Below are 27,917 nucleotides of genomic sequence, written 5' to 3'. Positions count from 1 at the left end.
ATGATCCTCGATGAAGGAGGAGACGACGATGATGTTGTGGCAAAGGAGGGGATGGGGAGGAGGGGGATGATGGAAGAGGAGGCAGGAGGGATGGGGGGAGAGGTGTTCATCCATGGGTATGAGGAGGACCATTTGGTTTTCAGGGCAGAAGTGGACCACTACCTTTGGCAAGCAGGGATGGCAGAAAGTATGGAGGTTGGGGAGAGGGGGATAAAGGTTGAGGAGATGGCGATAGAGACCAATTGGGTGGGAGAGATGGAGGCAGACTAGTTGGGAGAGTTAGGGTTTAGGATGAAGGCAAGGAGAGAAGGAGAAGAGGCCGAGGAGGTATTAATTTTGGGCAAGTTCATCCTAATCCTGGTGTATTAGCTTCTCATGGGGGAGTTGATGAGGAGAGCTCAAAGGATGATGTACCACTGATTTGACAGAGAGTTACTCAGATTCCCCAACAGAGGGACAAGCAGGAGTTATGGCACAAGGTGAGGAGGAGGGATCTATACCAGAGGTACCGGTAGGGGGTGATGATATACAGATGCATGATGATGCTCCCGGGATTCTAGATGACATTGCCAGCTTGAGAGCATAGAATGCATAGCTACAGCCACAGGTTTTGGCTCTAACTCTTGAGAGGGATACTGCCATTGAGAGATATGGTCGAGTGGAGAGTACGCTAGAGAAGATTCAACGGTTTGGGTTAGGTACTCTCTCAAGTGATACAATTAGATCTTTGATTCGCGTTGGGAAGGAGATCTCACACTAACGTGGGCTATATGAGAGTGTGGTTCTGATAGGGAGATTGAGTGAGAAGTTGCTCAATAAGCCTAAATTGGTCTAATTTGTCAAGTGGACCCAAGGATATGCTTTTCTATTGTATTCAATTAGTGTTTGGCAACATCAAACTCCAATACCTAGACCTCTCCTCAAACAACAACCCTAATGTGTGTTATGCAACTTTGTTCTAGCTTGCTTCTTCAAGTTACTCAAGCCCTCCACCAGAGGTCCAAACTCCAAAATTATGTCTTAACTGTTGACATATGTGCAGAACTTGGTGACATGATGATATTGTATGTTGCCATTGATGTCAATATGCTGAAGTATGAACTGGTATATTGAAGTAAGCAAACTGGCAAGAGAACTGGTATGATATTGTGAACCGATACATGTGAGAACCTATATGATAATGTGAACCGGTATATGTGAAAAAGTGAAGCGGTATGTTGGAATGAGAACCGGTATATGGGAAGTTTTGTATCGGGGTTTCATTTGGCATGACTACCGGTTGGTAGTCTCAACTTTAGGGTTTCCGATTGATGCATTCCAAGCTTGTGTGATTCAACCAATGACATCTTGTGATGAGTTAGCATTGTAATGAAGACCAGATAGTGTTGTCATGTCAGCCTTGTGCGCGTGAAGGATTTCCTTAAGGATCTTCCAAGGAGATTGATCCTATCTACCTCGGGAATGTGCAAAGTCTTTGTAAACGATGGAGAGCACGTGATGGGTTATCAACTTCTTGAAGCGGCAAAGAATGAACATTCGAGAACATCTTGAGATATGTTCAAGACTATTGTATTCAATGTAGTATGATTAACGGTCAGGATTAAACCGATTGAATTGTTAAACCTAAATGTTTAGGGTTTAGGGTTTAGGGTTTATGCTACCAACCTATCTATTTCCTATAAGGTCGATGATGTTTTTCATTTTGAGGTTGTTGGCAAATGCTATGTGTGTATCCAAGTGAAGAGATACTTGATTCTTGCCAGACCAGAGAAGTGTATTGATACCTATAGAGTGTGATTGCAGAAGCAAAGGAGCTAAAGTGGATCTGCCTTGGCATTGAGTGTTGTTATCAGATTAGTGTTTACCTATTGACTTCTAACCATTTCAGTAGTTGGAAAATCCCTTAACCGGGTAGTTTTAACAGGCTTTTGTGTAAATCCTTTAACAGGGTGACTCAATTCAATGAGTTCTTCAAATCCTCTTGCGAGGTAACCTTTAACAGGGTTCTAACCTTTAACCGAGTATTTAGCCATCCCTTAACCGGGTGATCCCTAGCAGGATCGGTTCCTAGCAAAACCTATTGTAAGTCTTTAACCGGACTAGGCTCCTAACAGAGCGGACTTCAAAAGAGTTCAAAGAACAACTTGTGGGTATTCATCCCCACCGTGGTTTTTCCCAGTTGGGTTTCCACGTGAAAAATCAGTGTGTCATGTGTGATGCTTTTCATGTGATGCTTTAATATTTTCTGTCAAGTGGTAAAGCATGTTGAACTGGCAATCATTATATTTATGATGATATATTACTTGTTTATGCATACGGGTGAATTGGAAATGAGATATTAGATTGTGTAGAGATCTAAGTGTTTACCAGTTTATGTCATCCATACTTTCACTGTGTGTAACCGGTAGTGCCCTGATTTAGACCGGTGTTACTGTTTACCAGTTAAGTGCAGTCTTTGCAGTCAAACTGGTTGAGGGAAAGTTTTTGTCTGTACTGATTCACCCCCCCCCTCTCAGTACCGGTTTGGTACTAACTGTTCATCATTATTCATCAATTGGTATCAGAGCATCTTCTAGGTCCTCTATGTTGAAAGCTCAACTGCTTGAGGAAAAGATCCTACTCTAATGATGAAGAGGGAAGGTCCAAAGTTCAACAGAGATAACTTTAAGATATGGAAGGACAAAATGAAGATCTACATCATAAGCATCGGTGCTCAACACTGGAGCTATGTTGAGAATGCTTATGTTATTCCTACTGGTACTCTCACCAATGATCAAAAAAGAGAGATTCAAGAGAATGGGAAATTCATGGAAGCCCTAATCAACAGTCTATTTGACATTGAGTTTATTGATGTTCAGGACAAAGATAGTCCCAAAGAAGTATGGGATGCTCTGGAGAATATCTATGGCAGTGATGACCATGTGAAACAAGCTAAGGAAGAAAGCCTTAGGGGAAAGTTTGAAGACATGTGGATGGTTGAAGGAGAGACCATTCAACAATATGGAATAAGAATCAAAACTATTGTTGGAGACATCAAGAGTGCAGGAGGTAAAATAGATGATTCCACTGTTGTTAGCAAAGTCTTGAGATCCTTATTACCGGTCTATGCAATAAGGGTTGTTGCTATTCAGGAGTTGAGGTCTATAGACAAGACAAAGGTATCCCTAGACTCCATCATTGCTAAGTTGACTGCATATGAGCTAAACAATTATGATGGCAGTATTCAGAAAGTTGAATTAGCCTTTAGAACATCTGTTGCACCATCTAGAAAGGGAAAAGAAGCTAGTACCAGTTGTGAACCAAGACAAAGCAGAGAAATGGATGATGAAGAGATCCTGATGGAATTTGAAGCTCTTCTTTCCAAGAGACTTCCTAAGGGAACTGGTAAATACAGAGGTAAGCTCCCTTTGAAATGCTTTTCTTGCAATAAGATAGGACACATTGTTGTAAACTATCCTAATGGTGATAATAAGGATAAAACAAAGAAGTTCAAGAAGTTCAAAGGAGGAAACAGGAGAAATTGTTTTGTAGCAGTTGATGAAGGTGTCACTGATGAGGAATCAGAAGATGAAGAAAGTGAAGACATTGTGTTTGTAGTCATTAAGGAAGATGTGTCAGACAAGAAGGCTCTTGTCTCCCGCTTTGACAATTCCAATGAGTGGATTACTGATAGTGGTTGTTCTCACCACATGACTGGTGACCAGAGTAAGTTTCTATCTCTGGAAGAGTACGATGGTGATGTGGTCAGATTTGGTAATGATGCACCATGTATGGTAAAAGGCAGAGGGTCCATATCTCTAAATGGAAAAAGCAGTGCTGATAATGTGTATTGGGTAGAAGGTCTCAGGCACAACCTTTTGAGTGTTGCCCAGTTGAATGATAATGGACTCACTCTGGAATTCAAAGATGGAGTGTGCAAAATAAAAGGAAAGAGTGGTGAACTAATGGCCACCAGTATGCAGACCAAAGGTAACTTATTTCAGCTAAATGCAAATATCAGTACATATCTAATGGCTAAGTTTGATGATAGCTGGATATAGCATAGGAGACTCTGCCATGTAAACTTTGATAATATTGTGAAGGCCAGTAAGATCAAGGTAGTCAGAGGATTGCCTGTGCTGAGGAAACCGGAGAATCCTTTGTGCAGAGAGTGTCAACTGGGGAAAATGTCTTCCTCAACCTTCAAAGGTAAACCTTTCACTGCAAACAATTTGCTTGATCTTGTGCATACTGATTTGTGTGGTCCTATGAAAACTAGGAGTGTGCAGGGAGATAGGTACTTTATGATTCTCACTAATGACTGCTCAAGAATGATGTGGGTCACATTCTTGAAAGATAAGTCTAAAGCTTTTGGAAAGTTCAAAGCTTTCAAAGCACTAGTCGGAAAGTAAAGTGGTAAGAGGATTAAGTGCCTAAGAACTGATCAAGGAGGAGAATTCACTTCCGGTGAATTCAACAAGTACTGTGAAGAGAACGGCATCAAGAGGCAACTGTCTGCCCCCCAGACTCCATAGCAAAATGGCCTAGCAGAGAGGAACAACCGAATTGTAGTTGAAGCAGCCAGAACAATGTTGATTCAAGGGAAGGTTGCTCACACCTTCTGGAGAGAAGCGATGAGCACTGCAGTCTACACTATGAACCGGGTACTCATCAAGAAAGGTAAGGATAAAACACCTTATGAGTATTGGACCGGTAAGACTCCTGTAGTAAGCTACTTTAGAGTGTTTGGTAGCAAATGTTATATCAAGAGGAGTGAACATCAGAGCAAGTTTTATGCAAAATATGATGAAGGAATATTCCTAGGATATTCCACCAAGAGTAAAGCTCTTAAGTGTTTCAACAATAGGACTCAGAAAATTGTTGAAAGTATTAATGTCAGAGTTGATGAAATCTCTGAGAAACCTGAGGAAACCAACAGTGAGTGAGTGGTAGATGAACCAGTTGTAACCTTCTGGGAACCGGTTGCAAAATAGACTAGCACCAGTAATAGTGCTCCTACGCCGGTAGATGCTGATGCTGATGAAGATGAGGATGAAGAAGAAAAGCAAGAAGAAACAACTAAGATCATTCCTAGGTATGTAAAGCTGAATCATGATCCAAAACAAATCATAGGAGACAAGGATGCAGGAATTCTTACAAGAAGAAAGGTCAGAGAAAATTCTTGCATGATCTCTGAATTTGAGCCTAAAACATTTAAAGAGGCACATAACAATGAAGACTGGATCAAGGCAATGGAAGAGGAACTTGACTAGATAGAAAAGAATGGTACATGGTCTTTGGTACCCAGACCTGAGCATAAAAATGTCATTGGCACCAAATGGGTTTTCAGAAATAAGTTGAATGAAGATGGCACAGTGGTAAGAAATATAGCTAGACTGGTGCGTAAGGGATATGCTCAAGAAGAAGGAGAAGACTATGGAGAAACCTTTGCTCCAGTAGCTAGATTGGAAGGAGTTTGTATGCTTCTTGCATATGCAGCCTTCAAGGGATTCAAAGTATATCAAATCGATGTAAAATCTGCATTTCTGAATGGAATACTTGAAGAGGAGGTGTATATAGAGCAACCAGATGGGTTTGCCCTATCAGAAGACAGTGACATGGTGTGTAGGCTACATAAAGCCCTGTATGGATTGAAGCAGGCACCTAGAGCATGGTATGAATGTTTACACTCTCATCTTGTGAAGATTGGATTTGAAAGAACAAGTGAAGATAGCAATATCTATCTAAAGTCAGAAGGAGATCAGATTCTGATCTGTGAGGTATTTGTTGATGACATAATTTTTGGTAGAGATGACAAGATGAGTCATGATTTTGTAGATGAGATGAAGAAGGAATTTGAGATGTCACTTATAGGGGAGATTAAGTTCTTCATTCGACTACAGATTCAACAAATGAAATATGGTATCTTTATCACTCAGTCCAAGTATGTCAAAGAGGTGTTGAAGACCTTTGGCATGGAAGACAACAAACCGGTTGGTACACCGATGGTGACTGGTGTAAATTATCAAAAGAGGATGACTCAGTGTTGGTGAATGAGAAGGAATACCGATCAATGATTGGTAAGTTGCACTATGCAGTACATAGCAGACCGGACATTGCACATGCAGTAGGCATTACTGCACAGTTCTAGAAAAGTCCAAGAGAATCCCACTTAGTAGCAGTCAAGTGGATTCTTAGATATCTGAAGGGAACTATTGACTATGGATTATGGTATCCATACAGTAATGATTTCAACCTGAAAGTGTTTACAGATGTTGATTGGGCTGGTAATGTGGATGACCAGAAAAGCATAACCAGTGGTGCATTCTTTCTTGGTGGTAGATTGGTCTCATGGATGAGTAAGAAGCAGAGTTGTATCTCTCAGTCTACAGCAGAAGCGGAATATGTTGTAACATTTATGAACTGCACCCAGACAATCTGGATGAAGCATGTATTTAGTGGCTTCAAAGTTCTTGTATCTGAACTGGTAAGTATATTTTGTGACAACACAAGTGCAATTAACATTTCCAAGAATCCGGTTTTACATGCTAGAACCAAGCACTTCGAGCTCAAGTATCATTTCCTGAGGGAGAAGGTTCAGAACAAAGAGGTTGTATTGGAACATGTTTCCAGTAAGGAGAAATTAACAAACATATTCACCAAGCCTCTACCGAAGGCCAATTTACCTATTTAAGAGGTGAATTAGGGGTGCTACCCCTTCAAGAGGTGAACTAAAGGTGTGTGCTCCACATCAGTCAGGTATTGCAATTGATAAATCTTTTTCGGGATTGGTGTGTTGAAGGATGCTACTCCTTAGGGGGAGCCGCATAGTGGAACATAGTTGTTTGTGCCTCCACTTTGGCATTATTGTCAAAGGGGGAGAAGATGTGAAGTGGAGAAGATATTTGTAGTATTGGGGAGGAGATGTGAAGCAGAGAGATATATTTGTATATTGTCATCAATGCCAAAGGGGGAGATTGTTGACATATGTGCAAAACTTGGTGACATGATGATATTGTATGTTGTCATTGATGTCAATATGCTGAAGTATGAACTGGTATATTGAAGTAAGCAAACTGGCAAGAGAATTGGTATGATATTGTGAACCAGTATATGTGAGAACTGGTATGATAATATGAACTAGTATATGTGAAAAAGTGAAGTGGTATGTTGGAATGAGAACCGGTATATGGGAAGTTTTGTATCGGGGTTTCATTTGGCATGACTACCGGTTGGTAGTCTCAACTTCAGGGTTTCCGGTTGATGCATTCCAAGCTTGTGTGATTCAACTGATGACATCTTGTGATGAGTTAGAATTGTAATGAAGACCAGATAGTGTTGCCATGTCAGCCTTGTGCGCGTGAAGGATTTCCTTGAGGATCTTGCATGGAGATTGATCCTATCTACCTCGGGAATGTGCGAAGTCTCTATAAACAGTGGAGAGCGTGTGATGGGTTATCAACTTCCTGAAACGACAAAGAATGAATGTTGGTGAACGTCTTGAGATATGTTCAAGACTGTTGTATTCAATGCAGTATGATTAATAGTTAGGATTGAACCGATTGAATTGTTAAACCTAAATGTTTAGGGTTTAGGGTTTATGCTACAGACCTATCTGTTTCCTATAAGGTCGATGAAGTTTTTCATTTTGAGGTTGTTGGCAAATGCTATGTGTGTATCCAAGTGAAGAGATACTTAATTCTTGCTAGATCGAAGAAGTGTATTGATACCTACAGAGTGTGATTGCAGAAGCAAAGGAGCTAAAGTGGATCTGCCTTGGCATTGAGTGTTGTTATCAGATCAGTGTATTACCTGTTGACTTCTAACCATTTCAGCAGTTGGAAAATCCCTTAATCGGGTAGTTTTAACAAACTTTTGTGTAAATCCTTTAACAGGGTGACTCAATTCAATGAGTTCTTCAAATCCTCTTGCGAGGTAACCTTTAACAGGGTTCTAACCTTTAACCGAGTATTTAGCCATCCCTTAACTGGGTGATCCCTAGCAGGATCGGTTCCTAGCAGAACCTATTGTAAAAGTCTTTAACCGGACTAGGCTCCTAACAAAGCGGACTTCAAAAGAGTTCAAAGAGCAGCTTGTGGGTATTCATCCCCACCGTGGTTTTTCCCAGTTGGGTTTCCACGTGAAAAATCAGTGTGTCATGTGTGATGCTTTTCATGTGATGCTTTAATATTTTCTGTCAAGTGGTAAAGCATGTTGAACCGACAATCATTATATTTATGATGATATATTACTTGATTATGCATACAGGTGAAGTGGAAATGAGATATTAGATTGTGTAGAGATATAAGTGTTTACCGGTTTATGTCATTCATACTTTCACTGTGTGTAACCGGTAGTGCCCTGATTTAGACCGGTGTTACTGTTTACCAGTTAAGTGCAGTCTTTGCAATCAAACTGGTTGAGGGAAAGTTTTTGTCTGTACTGATACACCCCCGCCCACCTCTCAATACTGGTTTGGTACTAATTGTTCATCATTATTCATCATTAACTATCAAAATTGATGGGAATAGGTCCATTGTGTCTCTTTCAACTTCTTTTCACAAGTTTGGAAGGTTCTCACACCCTTAGGGCGATCGGGTTCAACTTTTAGTGAAAACGGGGCTAAAAGGCTGCTAGCCCGTGGAGGCCTAATTGAGTGAATTTCTCTTGCATAGGATAATGATGACCATAACCATCATGAAACCTGACTTGGATGGTGTCAACAAGGTGTACAATCAAGGATTTTCATGGTTTTGGCCCCTGAGAAGTTGGTATAATGACTGTCCACATTTTTAGGCAAATAAGTAGGGTTTTGAGAGGGTTTTATCCATGTAACAAAGGAAGTGAATTCTAAACTACAAACCAATTCCCCAAATTATTGTAGCACCTCTGCCACATCATTTGAAAAAACTCTCCATCCCTGCCCTGCATGACATTATGACAAACATTTGCCACACAAACAATTAATTGACTATTTTATGCACTATCACTGCAATTTCACTATTTTTACTGCACTTTCAAAGGTTAGAGTAACATGGAAACCTTCACCAAGGTATGTAGTAAATTCAAAAAAAATTTCAACACCTACCACAAGATTCCAAGGCATGAACATGTCCACAAAGCAAGTTTAGACCCAAAAAGTCATTATATCCCCAAAACTGGGTACTTACTGCCAGCTAAAACTAACACACACTTGCAAGGTGAAAATCTCATTTTTTGGAGCTCCAAATACATCCAAAACTCCTTGAAGACTAGTGTAGACCTATGCCTCAAGTTTTCTCACCCAAATTGGTCTTTGAGCACAAACAAGTTTGGTCTTACTCACATTGCTAGCCAAATCCATCTCCAGTTTGCCTAGCATATGCTCAAAAACACTTCTTTCTCGCAACCCTAGCCAAAATGTGAAATATTTACACTATAAATGTGCAATAAAACTTTTCTAATTCCATCCATGGGAGCCCAAACCTGGATTTAGACAAGTTGATGCATTTTGGAGGCCAAAACCCTTGACAGGGCAGTCAAAGAGCCAAAAATGAAACTAATTTGTACAATCAAATTCAAAATGCAAAACCAATGAAACTAATACATCAAATACCTTGAAATTAAATTTAAATAAATCTCCAGCAAGTACAATATGGAAGGAAACTGTCCAGTACGGACTGTCGCAAGAAAATGAGTTCAAAAACCATTAAAAACCAGATTTTTTTTATATTTCCAATTGAGAATGTCTTCAAATACAATTGCCAACACTATAAAAAGAAGAGGGAGGAATATTTATATCATCATGATTCAGTTATAAGGTCATGTACGGACAACCAATTGTAGGAGGTTTTCTTTTACAACCTTGTCTTAAAAATGACAACTTTTCCAAACAAGAAAACAACTTTTGTTGCTCCAAATGACATTTTTGAGCAACCTAACTTATCTATCCCTCCTAGACACTTAGGAATATTTTAAACCACTCATAAAACATGTTCCAAGACTTTCCCAACCATTTCTAGGCCTATAAGGCAATTTCCCACTTTTTAGCCCTTTTTGGCCTAGAAGCACAAAATTGACAAACTCAAGCCCTAAGAAGCAAAACTTGATCTCTCAAGAACAAAATAAGATCAAACACTTAGAAAAGACTAAAAACAACCTATAACAACATTAAAAACCTTTTACAAGACTCACAAACACTTAAGCATGAAAATACCAAAAATGGAGAGTATAAGCAAAACTAGGTGCTCCTACACCAAGTTCCTCCCAGTCAGAGAGAAGGAAATTATGTCTCTACACAACGATTGGGAAGATAGGGCCAGACAAAGAGTGGTGGAGTTATGGGACCACCTCGTCAAGACAGAGATCCAGATCCTAGGGCAGGACCATCAGGTGGGGCACACCCTACTCAACAGAGACATACAAATTATATTGGCAGTGCCACATGATTTACCTTGAGACTTTATTGTATCTTTATTGTTTCAGGGGACATTGTATACTATTGATGATTTTTTGTTGTTGATATCATTGTATACTTGGACAGTTTTATGATTTATGATGATATGAAAACATTGACAGACTCTATATGATGCTACTCTATGATGGTTACTTTGTTATTCATGCATGATGATGTGATGATGACTTTATTGATTTATCTTGGCGATGATGATTATGTGATGATTCTATATGATGCACCTATGATATTGATGATTATGAGATGATGATGCAGATTAGATCCTTAGATGAGCTACATGATTATGATATATGATGACGTGTATGCATTTATGATGATGATTATGATCTTTATATATTGTTAATGAATGATGCTATGATGACGTATGTATGGATGTTGATGTCACATGATCTATGCATGATGATGCTTTATAATATGCATGTGATGCCTATTGATGATGTATACGTATATAGATGATTTAGATGATGTGTATAGATGATATGATGCTTATAAATGAAATGATTTTGATTTAAATGTTATTTTTTTTAAATGATGAAAATGATACTAAATGCATATAATGATGATATGATGAAATATTGCAAATGCAAATGGTATTTAAATGAAAATGAACCTAAATGATTAATAAAATGAACCTAACAGATTAATGCACCTAATACAATTTACAATGTTGATGATTTAATGAAATGCACTTAATGCAATTAATAATGAGATGATCATTAGAAAATGCAAATGAATCTAAATGAATGAATGCAAATGTTTTTGTTTGTCCAAGTATACTCAATCGTTATTTCAACCGTTAATCTTGAATGCTACTGAATGCTTATAATGCAAATGAAAATACAATGGAAATGCAAAGACCTTTAAATGATATTGCCATATTTTGAGCATTTTTGAAACAATGCTTAAATTCATCATTGAGCTTTTAAAATGTTGTAAGAAAATACAAGCATCTTGATATAAGGATTCAAGATGACCCGAGTCTTTCTTACATGGATTTCGATATAGAAAGTTAATACAAGCATCTGGGTATAAGGAACCAAGATTGCCTGAGTATTTCTTGCATGACTAAGAAGGATTATCCCCTTCCATATATGACTTGGCATGTCCTCGATGATCTTTTGTCGATCATGTCCTTAGACAAGTACATACATTACTAAGAGATAAAACACAAGCAACAGACAAATAAAAAATAACCATGCCCCATCATAGCTCCCTCTAGTCTCAAACATCCTTGAGTGCATAAGGTACATCATTATGAAAATCAAGATACAAACATTGAATCATGCATGTCACATGTGCGTTCTCAAAAGCATATATAATCATCTTGATTAATGATTGTTGATATGTATTGTCACTTGCTTGTTGAATCTCCAAATTTTGAGTTTCACAATTCGATTCGTTGGATATGTCTTGATTTTGTTTAAGCCTTGCTGCTTGTCACATGTTTCAAAATCCAATTGTTTTTTGTTTTTCTAAGTTTTCCGATGTTTTTGGATTTTCTACATTTCAATGTTGCCCCCAACTTAGAACTTTATTATGGGTGTACAATGATGATCCAAACCATGGTGGGATACAATGTAGATAATTGTTTAGATAATAAAGGATAGTGACTATGCTAAGTATGTCATGTTTGATAAGCTTTGTCAGCTGCAAATTTCTATTGATGGCTTAGGTCAAATGGATGTGAAAGAAAAAGGCGAACTCATAGATAGAAGAGTCAACTGTTAGATAGCGCCTGTTGCCAGGTTTTCACCATCTAAATTTATTGCATTTTTCCATATATTTGATTTTTTTCATTGTTTTTGTTGTTTTCCACTGTTTTCATTGTTTTTGTATTTTCCTCTTTTCTGTTTTTAGGGATTTTCTCTTTTGTACTGTTTTGGGGATTTTGTTGCTTTTATACTTTTTATGATCTTTTACTGATATTTTAGGCATATAAATTATTGGTATGTGTGGTGTTGATAGGTTCATTGAACCATTCACCCTCTAGTGTACACAATCTATATGCTCCCGATCCATATGCTGCTACCACGACAAAAGGACCCAGCTAGTTTGGCTCAAATTTGCCCTTTTTCTCTCTATCCTGCTAGTTGCATGGATTTTCTCTCAGAACAAGACCTCCTAGCTGAAATAATATTGTCTTGACCTTGTGATTGTAGCTTCTCTCCATTCTTTGTTGATAGGCCTTCAAGTGATTCGAAGCATTTTGGTGGCGTTCTTATATCAGTTCTAATTCTTGTAGACAAGAGACTCTTTGTTCTTCTTCTGGGATAAGTCCCTTCAATGACACATGTAGAGAAGGTATATCTACTTCAACTGGTAATATTGCTTAGGATCCATACACAACTCAATGTGGAGTTGCCTCCGATGGTGTACAAATGCTAGTGTGGTATGCCCATATAGTAGGGTTTAACTGAACGTGCCAGTCCCTACCAGCCTCATTGACTATCTTCTTCAGAATCTTGAGGATTGTTTTATTTGATGCCTCGGCTTGACCATTTCCTTGTGGATAATATGGTGTTAAGAACCTATGTTGGATCTAGAATCGCTCACATAGTTCTTTCACATCTTAATTTTTGAAAGGTAGTCCATTATCAGTTATACTGGTCATAGGAACACCATAATGACAGATTATGTAGTTCAGGATAAATGATGAGATATGATTTCATGTCACTGTTGTCAAGGGCACTGCTTCAATCCATTTATTAAAGTACTCAGTTGTAGTCATAATGAATTTGTGTCCATTTGAAGATGAAGGATTTATCTTTCCTACTAGCGTTAGGCCCAATATGGAAAGCTAATGTACTAAGAGGGGAGGGGTGAATCAGTACTCCAAAACTTTTCTTCAATAATAACTTTACTGTTATGCAAAAACAGAATAGTGCAGTAACATAAAATAAAGTTAAAACATACAGATAACAATCATGCATGATTCACTCCATAACACATATATTTTGGTTACGCAAACACTCTTGGTTAGAGAGAAAAACTGCGATTGGGATGGCACCCACAACTTCACTACTACAATAGTAAAGAATGCTCGGTTAGAGCTACATTTAGCTACTTCTGATAGCTTACCCTGTTAGGAGTAACAAGATCAGTTAGATCTACCTTGCTAAAGGATTTTACAACATTTAATCTGAATGCTACACCTGGTTAGAGGCTTTACAATTTATAGACTTGGTTAGAGCCTTTTACCCTGTTAAAGGTTTCTCTTTCAACTTCTCAATATTATAATAAAATCATGACAAATATCTGCAACTTTACATCTGAAATGTTATAGCAGATTCTATGTGCTCAGAATAAGATTACCTTGCTTATAGCATACCTCGGTAACCCTTATAGTAACTCGGTAAACCCTTCTGTTTACTCTGTTCTTTGATTGTTCTTTGAAAACCTTCTTGGTGACCTTTGTGTCTCTATAACAGTCTTCCTTCACTCATACATGCACACTCACACCTTGCTCTTTTTCTCATGTTGTATAAATAGATCTCTTAAAATGGTGATCTAATTCATTGCTTCGATCTTACAAACAAAATTCCTCGAATGAATAACTAAACAAAATATTTCATTGGTTAGATTGACCTTGTAATCATACACAATCTTCTAGTGCAATTTCCAATGTAATAACGGTTAGATGTGCCTCGATCTTGTAACACGTTTTCATATGCATGTCCAGGTTCAATGTATCTGGTAACACGTTTCACTCGGTGTGTTATCTTAACTACTCGGTAGTCTCAAAAAGATACTCGGTAGACAGCTCGGTGTATACTGCGTTCTGTGACTGCTTTCTTCTATAACCGACTAGACTGTGCATACCGACTTCTCTGTTTATAGCGACTGCATGATTCGGTAGTGCTAACCAACTATAATATATAGTATGATTTTGAGTATAAAAACTAATGGCAATTTGATAAGTAGTAACAACTAGATCTAGTCCCCATTAAGAGAATGGCCATGATCCTGCCAGAGGATGCAGTTCTTGCACTGGTGCATGAATGAGATTCCCACGAATCTGACATCGTTTACACTTCTTAGCATATTTGAAGGAATCTCTTTCCATAGTAGGCCAATAATACCCCAATTGAACAAGTTTCTTGGCCAGCGTAAGACCACTCGAGTGTGTGCCACAAATACCTTCATGGACTTCATTTAGAAACTTTTTCAGATTCTTCACGTTCGAGACACCTTAGGAGAGTGTTATCTAGACCTCGTCTATATAGGGTATCAACAATGATGGTATAATGGGCTGACTGTCGGATAAAGTTTCACTTCTGGTTGCGGGATGGGTTTTGAGGAAGGATATTCTCTTTTAGGTACAAATAGGTTTGGCCATATATGGAGGCATTAGTTCCAGATATGTTGCAAACGATTTGGGTATTTGGGAAATCAATGGTAGGATAAAATATTTCTTCCACCAAGAACTCGTAATGCTCTTGATTTTCTTGAGTTTGCAAGAGAGATGCTATCATTTCCATGGCATCAACAACTTTATTCTCATTCCTTGGGATCTGAGTAAATGTCATTTCAGTAAAGTGTTCTTTGAAATCTTAAACCAACTTCTTGTAGGGCATCAGTTTGTCATCTTTGGTTTGATATTCATTATTGATCTGGTTGATTATTAGCTACGAATCACCATACATATGTAACTCCTTAACGTTCCATTCAATAGCCATCTTAATCCCAATGACTAGCCCCTCATACTCTGCAGTATTATTTGTACATGGAAACCGCAGTCTATATGATTTTGGAATGGTGTGACCCTGAGGCGTTATGAACAAGATCCATGTTGTGTGTAGGATCCATCAAAATACAACTCCCAAAACTTTGTTTTAATTGTAAGAATATCTGCATCAGGAAACTCAATGTGTAAAGGTGCATCATCGCGTAGGGGCGCTTCAACTAGTTGATTATCAATTACTTGTCCTTTTATAGCTTTTTGATCAACATATTCAATGTCTAACTCACTTAATACCATGACCCATTTAGCCAATTGACCAATTAATATTGCCTTGCTAAGTAAATAGTTTCATGGATCAATCTTTGCAACTAGCTTTACAGAGTGGGTAAGCATATAATATCACAATTTTTGAGTTGCAAATACCACTGCTAAACATGTCTTTTCCACTGTTGTGTAGTTCAACTCATAACCGACCAAAGTTTTGTTGATTTAATATATTGCTCTTTCCTTTCCTTCGGTGTCATGTTGTGCCAGAAGAGCCCCTAATGATACATTTGTTGCCGATATATAGAGTTGTAGACACCTAAAAATGTCTCACTGATCATGTACTAATTATTCCTCTAATTTATTAAATAATTATTTAATTAAGTTAATTAATCTTATTCTTCTAATTTCATATTTCCTCATTATCTTACTAATTATTCAAATTCCAGTTTATCATCATTTAAACCATTTTTTAATTATTAATTAAATATTTATTATTTAATTAATTCTGATTAATCCCTCAATGTAAATAATCTTTATTATTTAAATAAATTCCATTTTCAATTTCTATCTCTATTCATTTAATCATTAACCCTTTTCTAAATATTAATTAAATATCTATTATTTAATTAATTGTGACTTTATTCATTTAATTTGAATAATCTTTCTTATTTAATTAAAGTCCATTTCTAAATAAATAAATAGTTTCTTTAAATTATTTAATTAACTAATTAATTTCATATTTCTTCTAATTTCATATTTTCCAAATCCCCAAATTCTAATTTAATCTAATTTCATTAATTCTTATAATTTCTTCTAATTTCAAATACATGTGCACGATTCAAAGATTAAATTGAAAATCAAAGTCAAGTTCTAAATATATTCAAATACCAAAATTGATTTAAAATAAATTCAATATTTGAATTAAAATCTCATGTAAATATTAAATTGAAAATCAAAGTCAAAGTGCAAGCACATGCTAAATTAATTAATTAAATTATCTCTTCAATCTCTATTTCTATCTTTTAGTTAGCCTTTTTCTAAATAAAGCTCTCAATCAGCTTTCAACCAGTTAACTATCTCCTCCTCTTTATTTCCTCCAATCACCCTTTTCCATCCCTCAGTCGGCTGTTTTCTCAATCAGTTAACTCAATTAATCTACTCAATCAATTATGTTTCACCTCGTCCAAGGGGTTGAGCTTAACTGGTTAAAACACTGGGTTCTCATTGTGGAGACCCAAGTTCAATTCCCAATAGGGACATCTGAAGTGGAATTCTAAGTTGTGACTCTTGGCCTTCCATAGGATGGGGAAGGTTTTGGGGTCAATCTAATCAAACATAATAATAATAATAATAATAATAATTCAAAGATATGTAATGGGGATGGGGCCCCCTACTGTGTCCCCACTGGTTCATAGCTCCAGTCAAAAGCTATTCAGGCTTCGGCCAATTACCGATCAAAAATAAAAATAAAAAAATAATGTTTCACCTCCAATTCAGCAGTTCAACTATCAATTAGCATGTGAGCTCACTTGAGTTCCACCTCTCAATCAATATCATCCAATTATCTATAAATTGAGCATTCAATTCCTCACAATTCCTTTGAATCACAAACTTTGAATCTTTGTGTCATTTGCAGGTTGCCAACGCAATATCTGAGGACCACCATACCACAAAGAGGAGAAGAGCAATGGAAGCTATATGCAGCCTTGTAATAGGGGGAATTGATTGATTTATCTTATATTCCTATTTCTTGCTTTTGTGTTGTTTTATTGTTTGTTTGTTTGAATTCTATTAGGATAGGGATTTATGATTTCTCCCTTTGATTTCTAGTTAATTTAATGATGAATTTTACATATGACAATAGCAACAATGGTTTTCCTTTGATTGGTGTTGCTAGTACTGGTGGATTTACCAGATATTGTTTGATTTGCATGAATGCTTCCTCACATTTATCATCCCATCTGAATGGAATATTTTTATGTAATAAGTGAGTAAAAGAGTGGCATTTGTCAGCTAATTGAGCCATGAACCTCCTAATTGATTGCAATCTCCCTTGTAGAGAACGTAATTGGCTAATATTCTTTGGAGATTCCATCTCCATGATAGCTTTTACTTTTGCTGGATCTACTTCTATTCCACGAGTTGATATGATATAACCTAGGAGTTTACCTGATGTAACCCCGAAAGCACACTTCTTTGGATTCAACCTCAATTTGTATTGTTCCAGTCTATCAAATATCTTGTTTAAGATTCCCAAGTGCTTTTCTCTTGTATGTGATTTTGCCAATATATCATCCACATAATCCTCCATGAAAGTATGCATCATATCATGAAAAATGGTTGTCATAGCTCTTTGATATGTAGCTCCTGCATTCTTGAACTCAAATGGCACGATGTTCCAATAGAAAGCACCCTAAGGGCACATGAAAGTTGTTTTCTCTTGATCTTTAGGAGCTCTCTTGATTTGGTTATACCCCGAGAAGCCATCCATTAAAGAGAACATTTCATGTCCTACTGATAGATCTATAATGATATCAATACTTGGTAATGGAAAGTCATCCTTTGGGCATGCCTTGTTCAGGTCCCTGAAATCTGTGCACACAGTAATACTTTTATCTGGTTTTGATACAGGCATAATAGTTGACACCCATTCTGGATATGCGACTGGTCTTATGAACCCTACATCTAATAACTTCTTCAATTATGCTTTGACAAGAAGAGCAATATGAGGGTGCATCTTTCTAAGTTTTTGTTTAACTGGTTTGGTTGTCGGAGTGACATTGAGATGATACATAATAAGATCTGGATCAAGTCCTAGCATATTAGCATATGACCATGCAAAGTTAATTTTCCTCTTCTTGAAAAACTTGGTAAAGTCCTCTCTTTCTTATTCTGTTAAAGATGTTGTAGGATGAAGAATCTTAGGACTTTCTGGAGTACCAATATTAACTACCTCTATGGGTTTTATTAGAATAGATGATCTCTCTTGAAATTATTTTGGTAGAGTATCAAATCTTCCATCTTCTAGCACCTCAAGGAGGTTTTCATCATCCGATACGTCCTTTATTTTGTATTTTGATCGATCTAATTTTTCCATAAAATGGTTTTCAACATTAGACATTTGTCTTTGTTTTGTTTCTTCACTTTTGTGACTGGAAGATTTGGCAACCTCCTGACTACAAGAAGTGTTATTTGATTCACTAGTGGAATCTCTCTTTGGTATTACGACTTCAATAGCATTAAGGTATACAGATATGGCATGGTTGTCTGGAAAGATATCAAGTTCAGGGATTTCGTCATTTTCCCAATCAATCAGTTCTGGGTGGATTAAGGGTAAGTCATAATCTTGATCAATTTATGTGTTTTCAATTGTTATAACATAATTGTCAAAATTTCCAAGTGTATTAGTCAAGTTAAGGATAGCACTCTCTTCAGAATATTATCTCTCGATCATTCTCCTATTAGTTCTGGTGAAGTTAGAATGAGTAATTTGTGATTCACCTTCGAGTGATCTATCTTCTGACGTTTGTCCCTCAAATGAATGGATCATATGAACATACACATCTTTTGTGCTACAAGTTTCTTCAAAAGATGTCTCTGAATTTGTATCAAACTCCCATTCATGTGAGTCAGTTTCACTACTAGCCTGTAATCTACATATTTGTTCATATAAATTATTGGTAGCTTCTATTGATTTCCTTGTCATTTCTTTTCTTCTTTCATATTTTGCTTCCTCCAAACTTATTGTTTCTCCTACTTGGCTTGCTATCAATTCTTCTATGTTTCTACCAAGTTTTGGTTCTTGATGATTAAGGATTGATAGAGATCTTATGTCCTTTTGTTCTTTTGACTATTGAATAGTGACCATATCTGTATTTTGGATTGTAACTTCTTGTTTTCTCTTATTTTATTCCTCCTATTTTCTAGCATATGCTTCTTTTATTTGGATTTTGATTTCTTCTTGTCTTTTGTCAAGCTTTTCTTTGTGTTTCTTGGAAGATGTGTTATCTTTTGAATTAGCATCCTTGTCTTCAATTTCTCCACTTGATAAATCAGATGGTGGATCTGGACCCCTTTCATATTCATGCGAGTTAGTTTCTGAATCACTTTATAGGACTAAATCACTGTATTTGACAGGGATATTGTGTGGCGAGAAGAGTTCGCTAATAATTGATACAAGTTTTATCGCCTATTCTAATTTGGGTTCTGTAATTGCTTGCATTCTTTGGATTTGTTTATAAGAAGACTCTTTCCTTTGAATGGAAGGTTCTTCTTCTTTTTGCTTATATTCTTCTTCCCTTTGTTTTCTAACTACTTCTTATGTTGTTGATTCTATACTGGCTTGATCTAGTTCTATATTTGCTTTCACTCTTTGGATTTGCTTATAGGAAGCCTCCTCTCTTTGAATGGCGAGTTCTTCTTGTTGCTTCTCATATTCCACTTCCTTTTGTTCTCTATTTGTCTTTTTAGCTGCTTGATGTATCACTTCTTGCCATGATTCCTCTTTATGTGAACTACTTTTCTTCTCCATTGGGGATTTTGATGATGACCTCGATTTTGTATAGGTTGAGTATGCTTTTGTCATATCCAAGTCTAGATTTATCTTTAAAATGTTGAGAATGAGCTGTGATTGGTTTTATGATACCTTCTTGATGCTTTCCAATAGGGCCTTTTCCTTGGTATCCCATTCTCTACACAATTCTGAATCCATTGCCATACTGCTCTATGGGGATAATGATATCTAAAGTTGTTGCTCTGATTTCTACTTCATCTTTGTATGGCCAATAAAGGATGTCCTTTTCTTCAATTTCTTCTGAAAAATTTTCCATCAAATATTTCAATAGGTTTTTGTCAGATTTGCATTTTTGCATTCAAGTTGGTTTTCCATATGACTTTGGAGAAAGTGGTAAAGTCTGCAAAGAATACTTTCCCATTCCTGCATCATTTAATTTTAGATTTTTCTCAAAACCTTCCAAAGTGGATGTGAATGATGCCTCTTGAGATGCTTTGGTAGGAGATAATGCTTCTATGTTTTGAGGAACCCTTGCATCTTAAGTTGGTTTCATATTGTTGCAATACTGATTGGAATCTACTGATATGGTTATTCCCCGTCCATTATGAGGAAATTTGACACATTGATGATATGTAGGGGGAACTGCTTACATATCATGAACCCATAGTCTACCCAAAAGAATGTTGTAAGATAAATTCAAGTCCAGAACTTGACAAACTATATCTCTCTCAGCTGGTCCTATTTTGAGTGGTAAAACCATTGTTCCCCTAGAAGAGCGTTCTTCTTCGTCATAGGCCTTGATTGTTATTTTCTTTTTAGGATCTACTATATTTTTTGAATATCCCAAAGCTTTTATCAAAATCAATGCACAAATGTTTAAGCTAGCTCCTCCATCTATAAGAACATGTTTGACGCGGATTGTATGAATAGAGACTTCAATGTGTAGAGGAGCGTTATGGGGATGTTGCAATGATACATCATCATTTTCTATGACTGATAAGCAATGAGGGGCTATGAGATGTCCCACCATGTTTTGGAATTGATCAACATCCAAGTCATTTGAGATTGTTGTTTCGACTAGAGCCTTTTCCAATATTTATTTGTGCATTGGTGAGATCTTGAGAAGCTCTAAGATTAATATTTGTACGAGTATTTTCTGTAATTGATCCACTAAGTTATACTATCTTGAAGTGGATGTTGTTTCATTTGTTACACCTGGAAATGTTACCTCTTCTTTACTTCGAGTAATGGTATTCACTGGTTCTACAAGTGCTTTGTCTTTAACAATGGTGACATTCACCACATTGTCATATGTGTAGGTATAGTTTACCTTTTCTTTGCCCTTGTCATCTTGTGTATTTGAGGTTCCACCCTTTTCATAGTTAAGGAGTGGAGTTTTGAATGCTAAGTGTGATTCATTCATTTTATGACCATCCACTGTGATAACCTCATTATCAATCAAGTCTTGAATGACATGTTTCAGTCTTTGACAATCATTTGTTTGGCGTCCTTTGTTTCTATGAAAATCACAAAAATGATTGTTATTCCACCAAATTGGTTTGACCTTACGATCAAAATCTCTTACTTTTGGTAATGTGATCAACTTGTTTGCAAGTAGAGTTTTTAAAGTCGATTCCAATGGTTCCCCAATGCTTGTAATTTTTTTGCAGGGATTGGAATAAAAGGACTTTGGATTAGTATTCTCTTGATTGTTTACTGGTGCTCGACTTGAGAGATTGAAAATGGGTTGTTGTGGTTCAACATCGTTGTTATTAGATACTCCCTCATTGGCAACATTTATGTTCTTCATCCAAAATTTTGGTTTATCGTTGTTCCTATTATTGCCATTGTTGTTGTTACTATTGTTGTTGTATTAGAGGAATTGTAGAGTTTTAATTCTCCTTTCTTAACCATAACGTCCTCTATTTTCAAACTATTTTCAATCATTTTTGCAAAACTGGGAGGGCAATACATTTTGAGTCTATAACTCATTTCACTGGTAAGATTGTTGATGAATATATCCATTTTCTCTTGATTTGGTACATCTCTAGGGTACACCTATTAAACAACCATCTCCATCGTTGTAGAAAGACCATGAAAGGTTCACCATTCTTTTGTTTGATGTTGCATAGATCTAGCATTGTTATCTCATGTTGTATGTTATATGAATATTGTGAGATGAATTTGTTTACAAGATCCTCAAATGATCTAATCCCAGATGACAATTTGGAGAACCATTCCATTGATTGACCACTTAAACTTCTAGGAAAATAAACACATTAGATAGGTTTCATTGTGTGCAAATTCCATACTCAGTGTGCAAAATTCTCTGATATAATCTTGAGGATTAGATTTCCCATCATGTTTATTGTATATTAGGATTTCACAATGTAGTGGGAATGGCACCATGTTCAAACTCCTATCAAAAGGATATGGACAAATTCCTCCAATGAATATTTCTTGGAACTTGTTCCATTCTGCATATCCTGTGTCTTTTGTTGCAAAGTTTGTTAGCAACAATCAAGAAGGAATACTCAGAGGGGGGGGTGAATCAGTCTTCACTAGATCTCACAATTAAACTTCAAGGCATAAACTGATAAACTGCAACAATAAATAGATAAGCAAATTAATAGCACAATGCCAAGATTTTTGACATGGAAAACTCAGTTAAGGGAAAAACGTCATGGTGGGAACGTACCCACATTAAGATGATACTCTGCAGTAGTATGTGAAAAATATTACAATAGGGAATACACATGCATTCAAACACACTGCCTAGAGCTCACTGCTCAAAAATATATTTGCTCAGAAGGCTACAACCCTTAGGGAAGTCTCACTGACTTACAATATCAGTCAGACTACAATCTAGAAGAAATGAACTGTAATGATAGCATCTACAAATGCCCGATGATAGTTCCGGTTAAGCATAATTTTCTGCTCTGCAACACCAGTCTCACCTTAATACTTTACTAAATGATAAATCTCTTGTTCACGCATTCACCTCTCTCTAATAATGCAAACACTATATCGACACCAAAACTAAGTGAATAACACACCTATATATACAATTCATCAACCTTGATAACAAGGTCGGCCAAACCCTCAAACCTCAACTCATGAAATTACATTACATGATATAAAGATTAATCACCGAACCAATATAACGATTTACATTATATAGCATGGACCTAATTCAAATTTCAAAATGATCTCATCCACGAGAAATCACACCAAGATCAATTGCAACACACTACACCATCAGAAGTACCACGTAACACAAAAATTAATACCGATTGACAAAAACCACCAAAAATTTGCATAACGATCAATGTGGATTTCCAAAACAAATAGGACAAAACTAGGAAACACCAACAAGCACATTAGAATCATCATCAATAGCTGCACCAACACCACTTATCAAATCTTCATCGATCAACATCAAAAAGCTCAAGAACACAGCCAATCAACAACTGCAACAAAGAAAAATAAATTGTGGGCCACCAAATCATAAACCATCTAAAAATAAGATACACAAGATCATCCCAAACAATATCCCAAAACCTCAACACAAGATCTAATCACATAAGAATATACCGGCGGAAATACCGAATTCTGCAAAGTAGTGATCAACATAACCGAACTACAAAACCGGATTAGAAAATCTTCCCAAACTCACCAAAATAAACCATAGGAATATGTTGAAATCAATGACAATAGAATATCCTAGCAAAGAAAGGAGGAGCGCAGGAGAAAGCTAGGGTTTTCAGGTGGATGTGCGGCTCGATCGCAAGGATGGGATCACGACCTTGGACAGAGGGTGTATCGGCGGCCATGGTGTCCACCGAGTTCAAACCAGTGGCATTGGCAAGAGTCGAGAAGGAGTCAGAGGGAGGATTGTAGCAGGGGAAACAACCGATTCCCTTTTGAGCACGATAAAGCCAAATGGGGCCATTCAAGGTATCTGAACTTTTCGAAATGGAACAAACAATAGTCAAAGGAAAGGATAAAGAAGAAACTCCAGCTCCCCCCGAAAGACCCTTCCCTGGGTGGGATACCGATCACAACTGAGATGTGATCGGTGAGTATCTGCATTGAATCAGAGGCCTGGAAGGAATTGGTACTATTTTTGCGCGAAAGGGCCTTCTTCATGAAATGGGGAGGTGAATGGCCAGCTTTTCCTAGAGTGAGAAATTGGGTCAATGAAGAATGGGGTAACCACTTTGAGATAAAAACTCTTACTAATGGGTTTTTTCTTATCATTGCTAGTTTGGCTGAGGAGAAGACTACTCTGATGGAATCAAGGCCAGTTTTGATGTTGGGAGTTGGTTTTTATATCAGGGATTGGACCCCTAATTTCGACCCAAGACAAGCTTCCATTGAGGAAATTCCTGTGTGGATAAGATTGTACAATCTTCCTCATGAATATTGGAAGGAGGAAATCTTTAAGAGTGTAGGGGAGAAAATAGGTAGATTTATCAAGTCAGATGAAGCAGTTGATAAGCTTAGTTCATGCATGTATGCCCGTATCTGTGTTATGTGGAAGCCGCATCATGGGCTCCCGAAGGTTGTTGAAATGAGGTCTCCAGAAGGAGTATGGAGACAAGATATAAAAATCAAAGAAATCATAGTCAAATGTAAGATTTGTAAAGAATGGGGCCATGAGGATCGAGATTTTTTGACTGGGCAAAAGGGTAAAGGAAAGGCAGATCATGCTTTGGAGGAGCAGCTATTAGTTGGTTCAGTAGTAGACCAGAGCTTGGGAAATATCAACCTGAGTTTTGCTCTGGAGGCCACAAGGGATGAGGTTATTCGCCATTGTTCAGATAAGTAAGTAGGGGTGGAAGAACTTTTTGACTCCAGCCCAGGTTAGGAGAAGCTGCATTAGGCCATTGTGTTGGATGGAGATAAGTTTGTTGTGCTAGTGTCAGGTGGATTGTCTGAGCAGGTTGTTGAGTTCTCTCAGAATCAAGGAATTAGTTTGGGAGAAGAGAAAGAGGATCAAGTGTGCAAGGGCAGTGGTTGGGGAGGTGGTTCTCGATTTGAAGGGAAGCTAATGGAGGTAGGATTTGGGCTCATTTTAAAGGAGAGTGAAATCGGGGGAGGTTATCCATCACAGCATAGGTTCTACAACACCTTGGTGGATGGGTTGAAGGGTCAGGAGATGGGTGAAAGTGCTAAGTCCCTGGTAGCGGCAGAGGATTCTAGTGTGAATGCGGATGGTAACATAATCAAATTCAAGGACATTCACATGTCCCCAAGCAAGGGTAATGGAGTAGCAAGAGAGATGGAGTCTGAGGAGGAGGAAGGATTAAGTGACAATTCTCTGGGACTGTCGGCAGAAGTAGGGGAGACAAAAGTTCGGACTATCAAATAGTCTAAATTAAACCCCCCTAAGTCTAAAGGGAACTCGAGAGGAAGAAAGAATAGGCAGAGATTGCTTGAGGAAGTAGGCAACATGAAGGGCCAGACAAGGCTTCTGAGATCCGGGAGAGACTTATTCTCTCCTGGGCAACAATGAAGTTCCTAACCTGGAATGTTAGGGGTTGCAATGCCCCTGACAAATGACATCTGGTCAAAAGAGCTTTTGATCAGGCCAAGCCGGAAGTAATTTGTATTCAGGAGACTAAGTTGGGTCATGATGCTGCTACTTGCATTTTCGGGGTTAGGCAGAAATGGTCGGGTCACTTTATGGACTCAGATGGGGCGTCAGGTGGTCTAGGCATTCTGTGGAATCCTTTGGCTGTTCATGTGGAAGTTGTGTCCAGCTCTAAGTATTGGCAGATGGTTAAGGTGATTTCGAAGACTATGAATTTCTCTTATTTTCTTGTTAATGTCTATGGGCCAACTTTGGCTATAGATAAGTGAAAATTATGGGAGGATGTCTCCAGGCGCCTAGAGGAAGTGAGGCATTTTTTAGCCATTGTTGCTGGAGATTTCAATGCCACCCTCTCTTCTTCTAAGAAGTGTGGAGGGGTGAGGAGGCTAAGTCGGTCGCAATTGGACTTCCAATCCTTTGTTAACGAGAATGCTCTTTTAGAAGTGGTTGCTAAAGGAGGGGATTTCACTTGGACTAATAGGCGTAGAGGTTTTTCCAATATTGCTGAGAAATTGGATAGATTCTTCCTCGCAGGTGATTGGAGTGTTGCCCCTATTGTTTTTGAGGCTGAGGTACTTGCCATCTCAGGGTTAGACCATTTTCCGGTCTCCTTGGTTGTGCAGAATGATGCTGTTCCAATTCGATGTCCCTTCAAGCTGGAAAAGATGTGGCTTAGGGAACTGAGTTTTAAAGAGCTTGTAGTGGGGTGGTGGAAGGAGGCCCTAGTGGTGGAAGGGTTCCTAGCTTATCATTTTTTCAAAAAGCTTAGTTATGTGAAGCAAAAATTAAAATCTTGGAATAGGGAGGTGTTTGGTAATATTTTTTATGAAAAGAGAAGACTCGAAGGAGATCTGGGGGCCTTGAATGCTAAAGTCATGGCAGAGGGAATGGATGAAGTGGACTTCCTTACGGAGAAAGACCTTCTTAGCAGGTATGGAGAAGTTTTGCAAAGGGAGGAGATCTATTGGAAACAGAAGTCGCGTGTTAATTGGCTGAAAGCGGGTGATAGGAATACGAAATTCTTTCATAGTTCAGTGAAAGCTAGGCGAAGTCTTAACATAATTCTTTCGTTGAGGCTTGCGGATGGTTCGACTAGATCGTATAGGTAAAGAGGCTATGGGTTTCTTTGAAAATTTGTGGAGGAGTAGTGGGATCGTTCAGTCGGGGGTTCAGATGGAGCTTCTGGAGATGATCCCTCCCTTAGTTTCCAAGGAGGACAACTCCATGCTGGAGGAGCCTGTTTCACTGAAGGAAGTTAAAGCTGCAGTGTTTGGATTAGGTGGGGAGAAAGCACCAGGCCCAGATGGGTTTCAAGCGTTCTTTTTTCAATCCTTCTGGGAGGTGCTTGGTGAGGAGTTGCTGGCAGTGGTTGAAGAGTCTAGGTCCAGAGGCTTTGTTTTGAAGGAATTCAACTGTACGCTGGTGGCGCTTATTCCTAAAAAGGCCAAGCCGGTTGGGATGGAGGAGTTTCATCCTATTTCATTGTGCAACGCCATCTACAAAATCATTTCAAAAGTTGCTGCCAATAGACTTAAGTTAATTCTTGATAAGTTGATCTCCTGTGAGCAAAGTGGTTTTACCCCTGGAAGGAATATTGTGGATGGGGTGATTGTGGCCCATGAAGCTATTCATACGGCTATGAAGGGTAGACAGAGCAGAATGATTTTAAAGCTTGATATCCAAAAAGCCTATGATAGGGTGGATATGACTTTTCTTGTGGCTGTGTTGGAAAGATTTGGTTTTGGTAAGTCCTGGATTAAGTGGATTTCCAGTATGATTATGCAGTTCTCAGCTTCGGTTTTAGTTAACAGCAGCCCTCAAGGCTTCTTTTCAACGTTTAGGGGTATTCGGCAAGGGGATCCAATATCTCCCTTTCTTTTCATTTTGATGGCTGAAGTTCTTGGACGATCGATTGTTGTTAAGAGAGATCAAGGGTTGTGGAAGGGTATTGAGATTGCCCAAGGGGTTGTCTCCACAACTCATTCTCAGTTTGTGGATGACACTTGTCTATTCGGTGTTGCTTTTATGCGCGAGGCTTCGGTTATGAAGAAAGTCTTGGACAGATTCACGTGGGCTACTGGTCAGGAGATAAACTAGCTCAAAACAGAGGTTTTTTTCTTTCATACGAAAGGTTGGTCCCAGAGAGCTATTGCTAGAGTGTTCAGGATAAAGATTGGTCAACTCCCTGGTAAGTTCCTTGGCATGTCACTCTTTGCTGGAGCAGGAAAGTTGGATATGTGGAAAGGGTTGCTTGATGGTTGTAAAGCTAAGATGGAGGGCTGGAAGAGTAAGTGGCTTTCGCTGGGTGCATCCTAATGCTGAAGACAGTTGTTTCGGCTATGCCTATTTTCCCGATGGCTTGCTTCAAACTCCCAGGCTCTATCATCAAGAATATGCAGCAGAAGATGAGGAAGTTTTTGTGGAATGG

At 38.0% G+C, this 27,917-nt stretch overlaps 1 protein-coding gene across 1 annotated transcript; it reads left to right on the top strand.

Moving 5' to 3' along the window:
* Positions 1 to 26,598, top strand: LOC131860412 (uncharacterized). Its single transcript, XM_059214825.1, has 5 exons — positions 1 to 269; positions 24,160 to 24,697; positions 24,839 to 25,234; positions 25,486 to 25,664; positions 25,782 to 26,598. Exons 1-5 carry the CDS (start codon positions 1 to 3, stop codon positions 26,596 to 26,598), a joined length of 2,199 nt encoding a protein of 732 aa, XP_059070808.1.
* Positions 26,599 to 27,917: the final 1,319 nt, after the last annotated feature.

Source organism: Cryptomeria japonica, chromosome 11, assembly GCF_030272615.1.
Source record: "Cryptomeria japonica chromosome 11, Sugi_1.0, whole genome shotgun sequence".
Classification (NCBI taxonomy): domain Eukaryota; kingdom Viridiplantae; phylum Streptophyta; class Pinopsida; order Cupressales; family Cupressaceae; genus Cryptomeria; species Cryptomeria japonica.
Note: the sequence above shows the minus strand (reverse complement) of the source record. Positions and strands in the feature narration are given on the sequence as shown.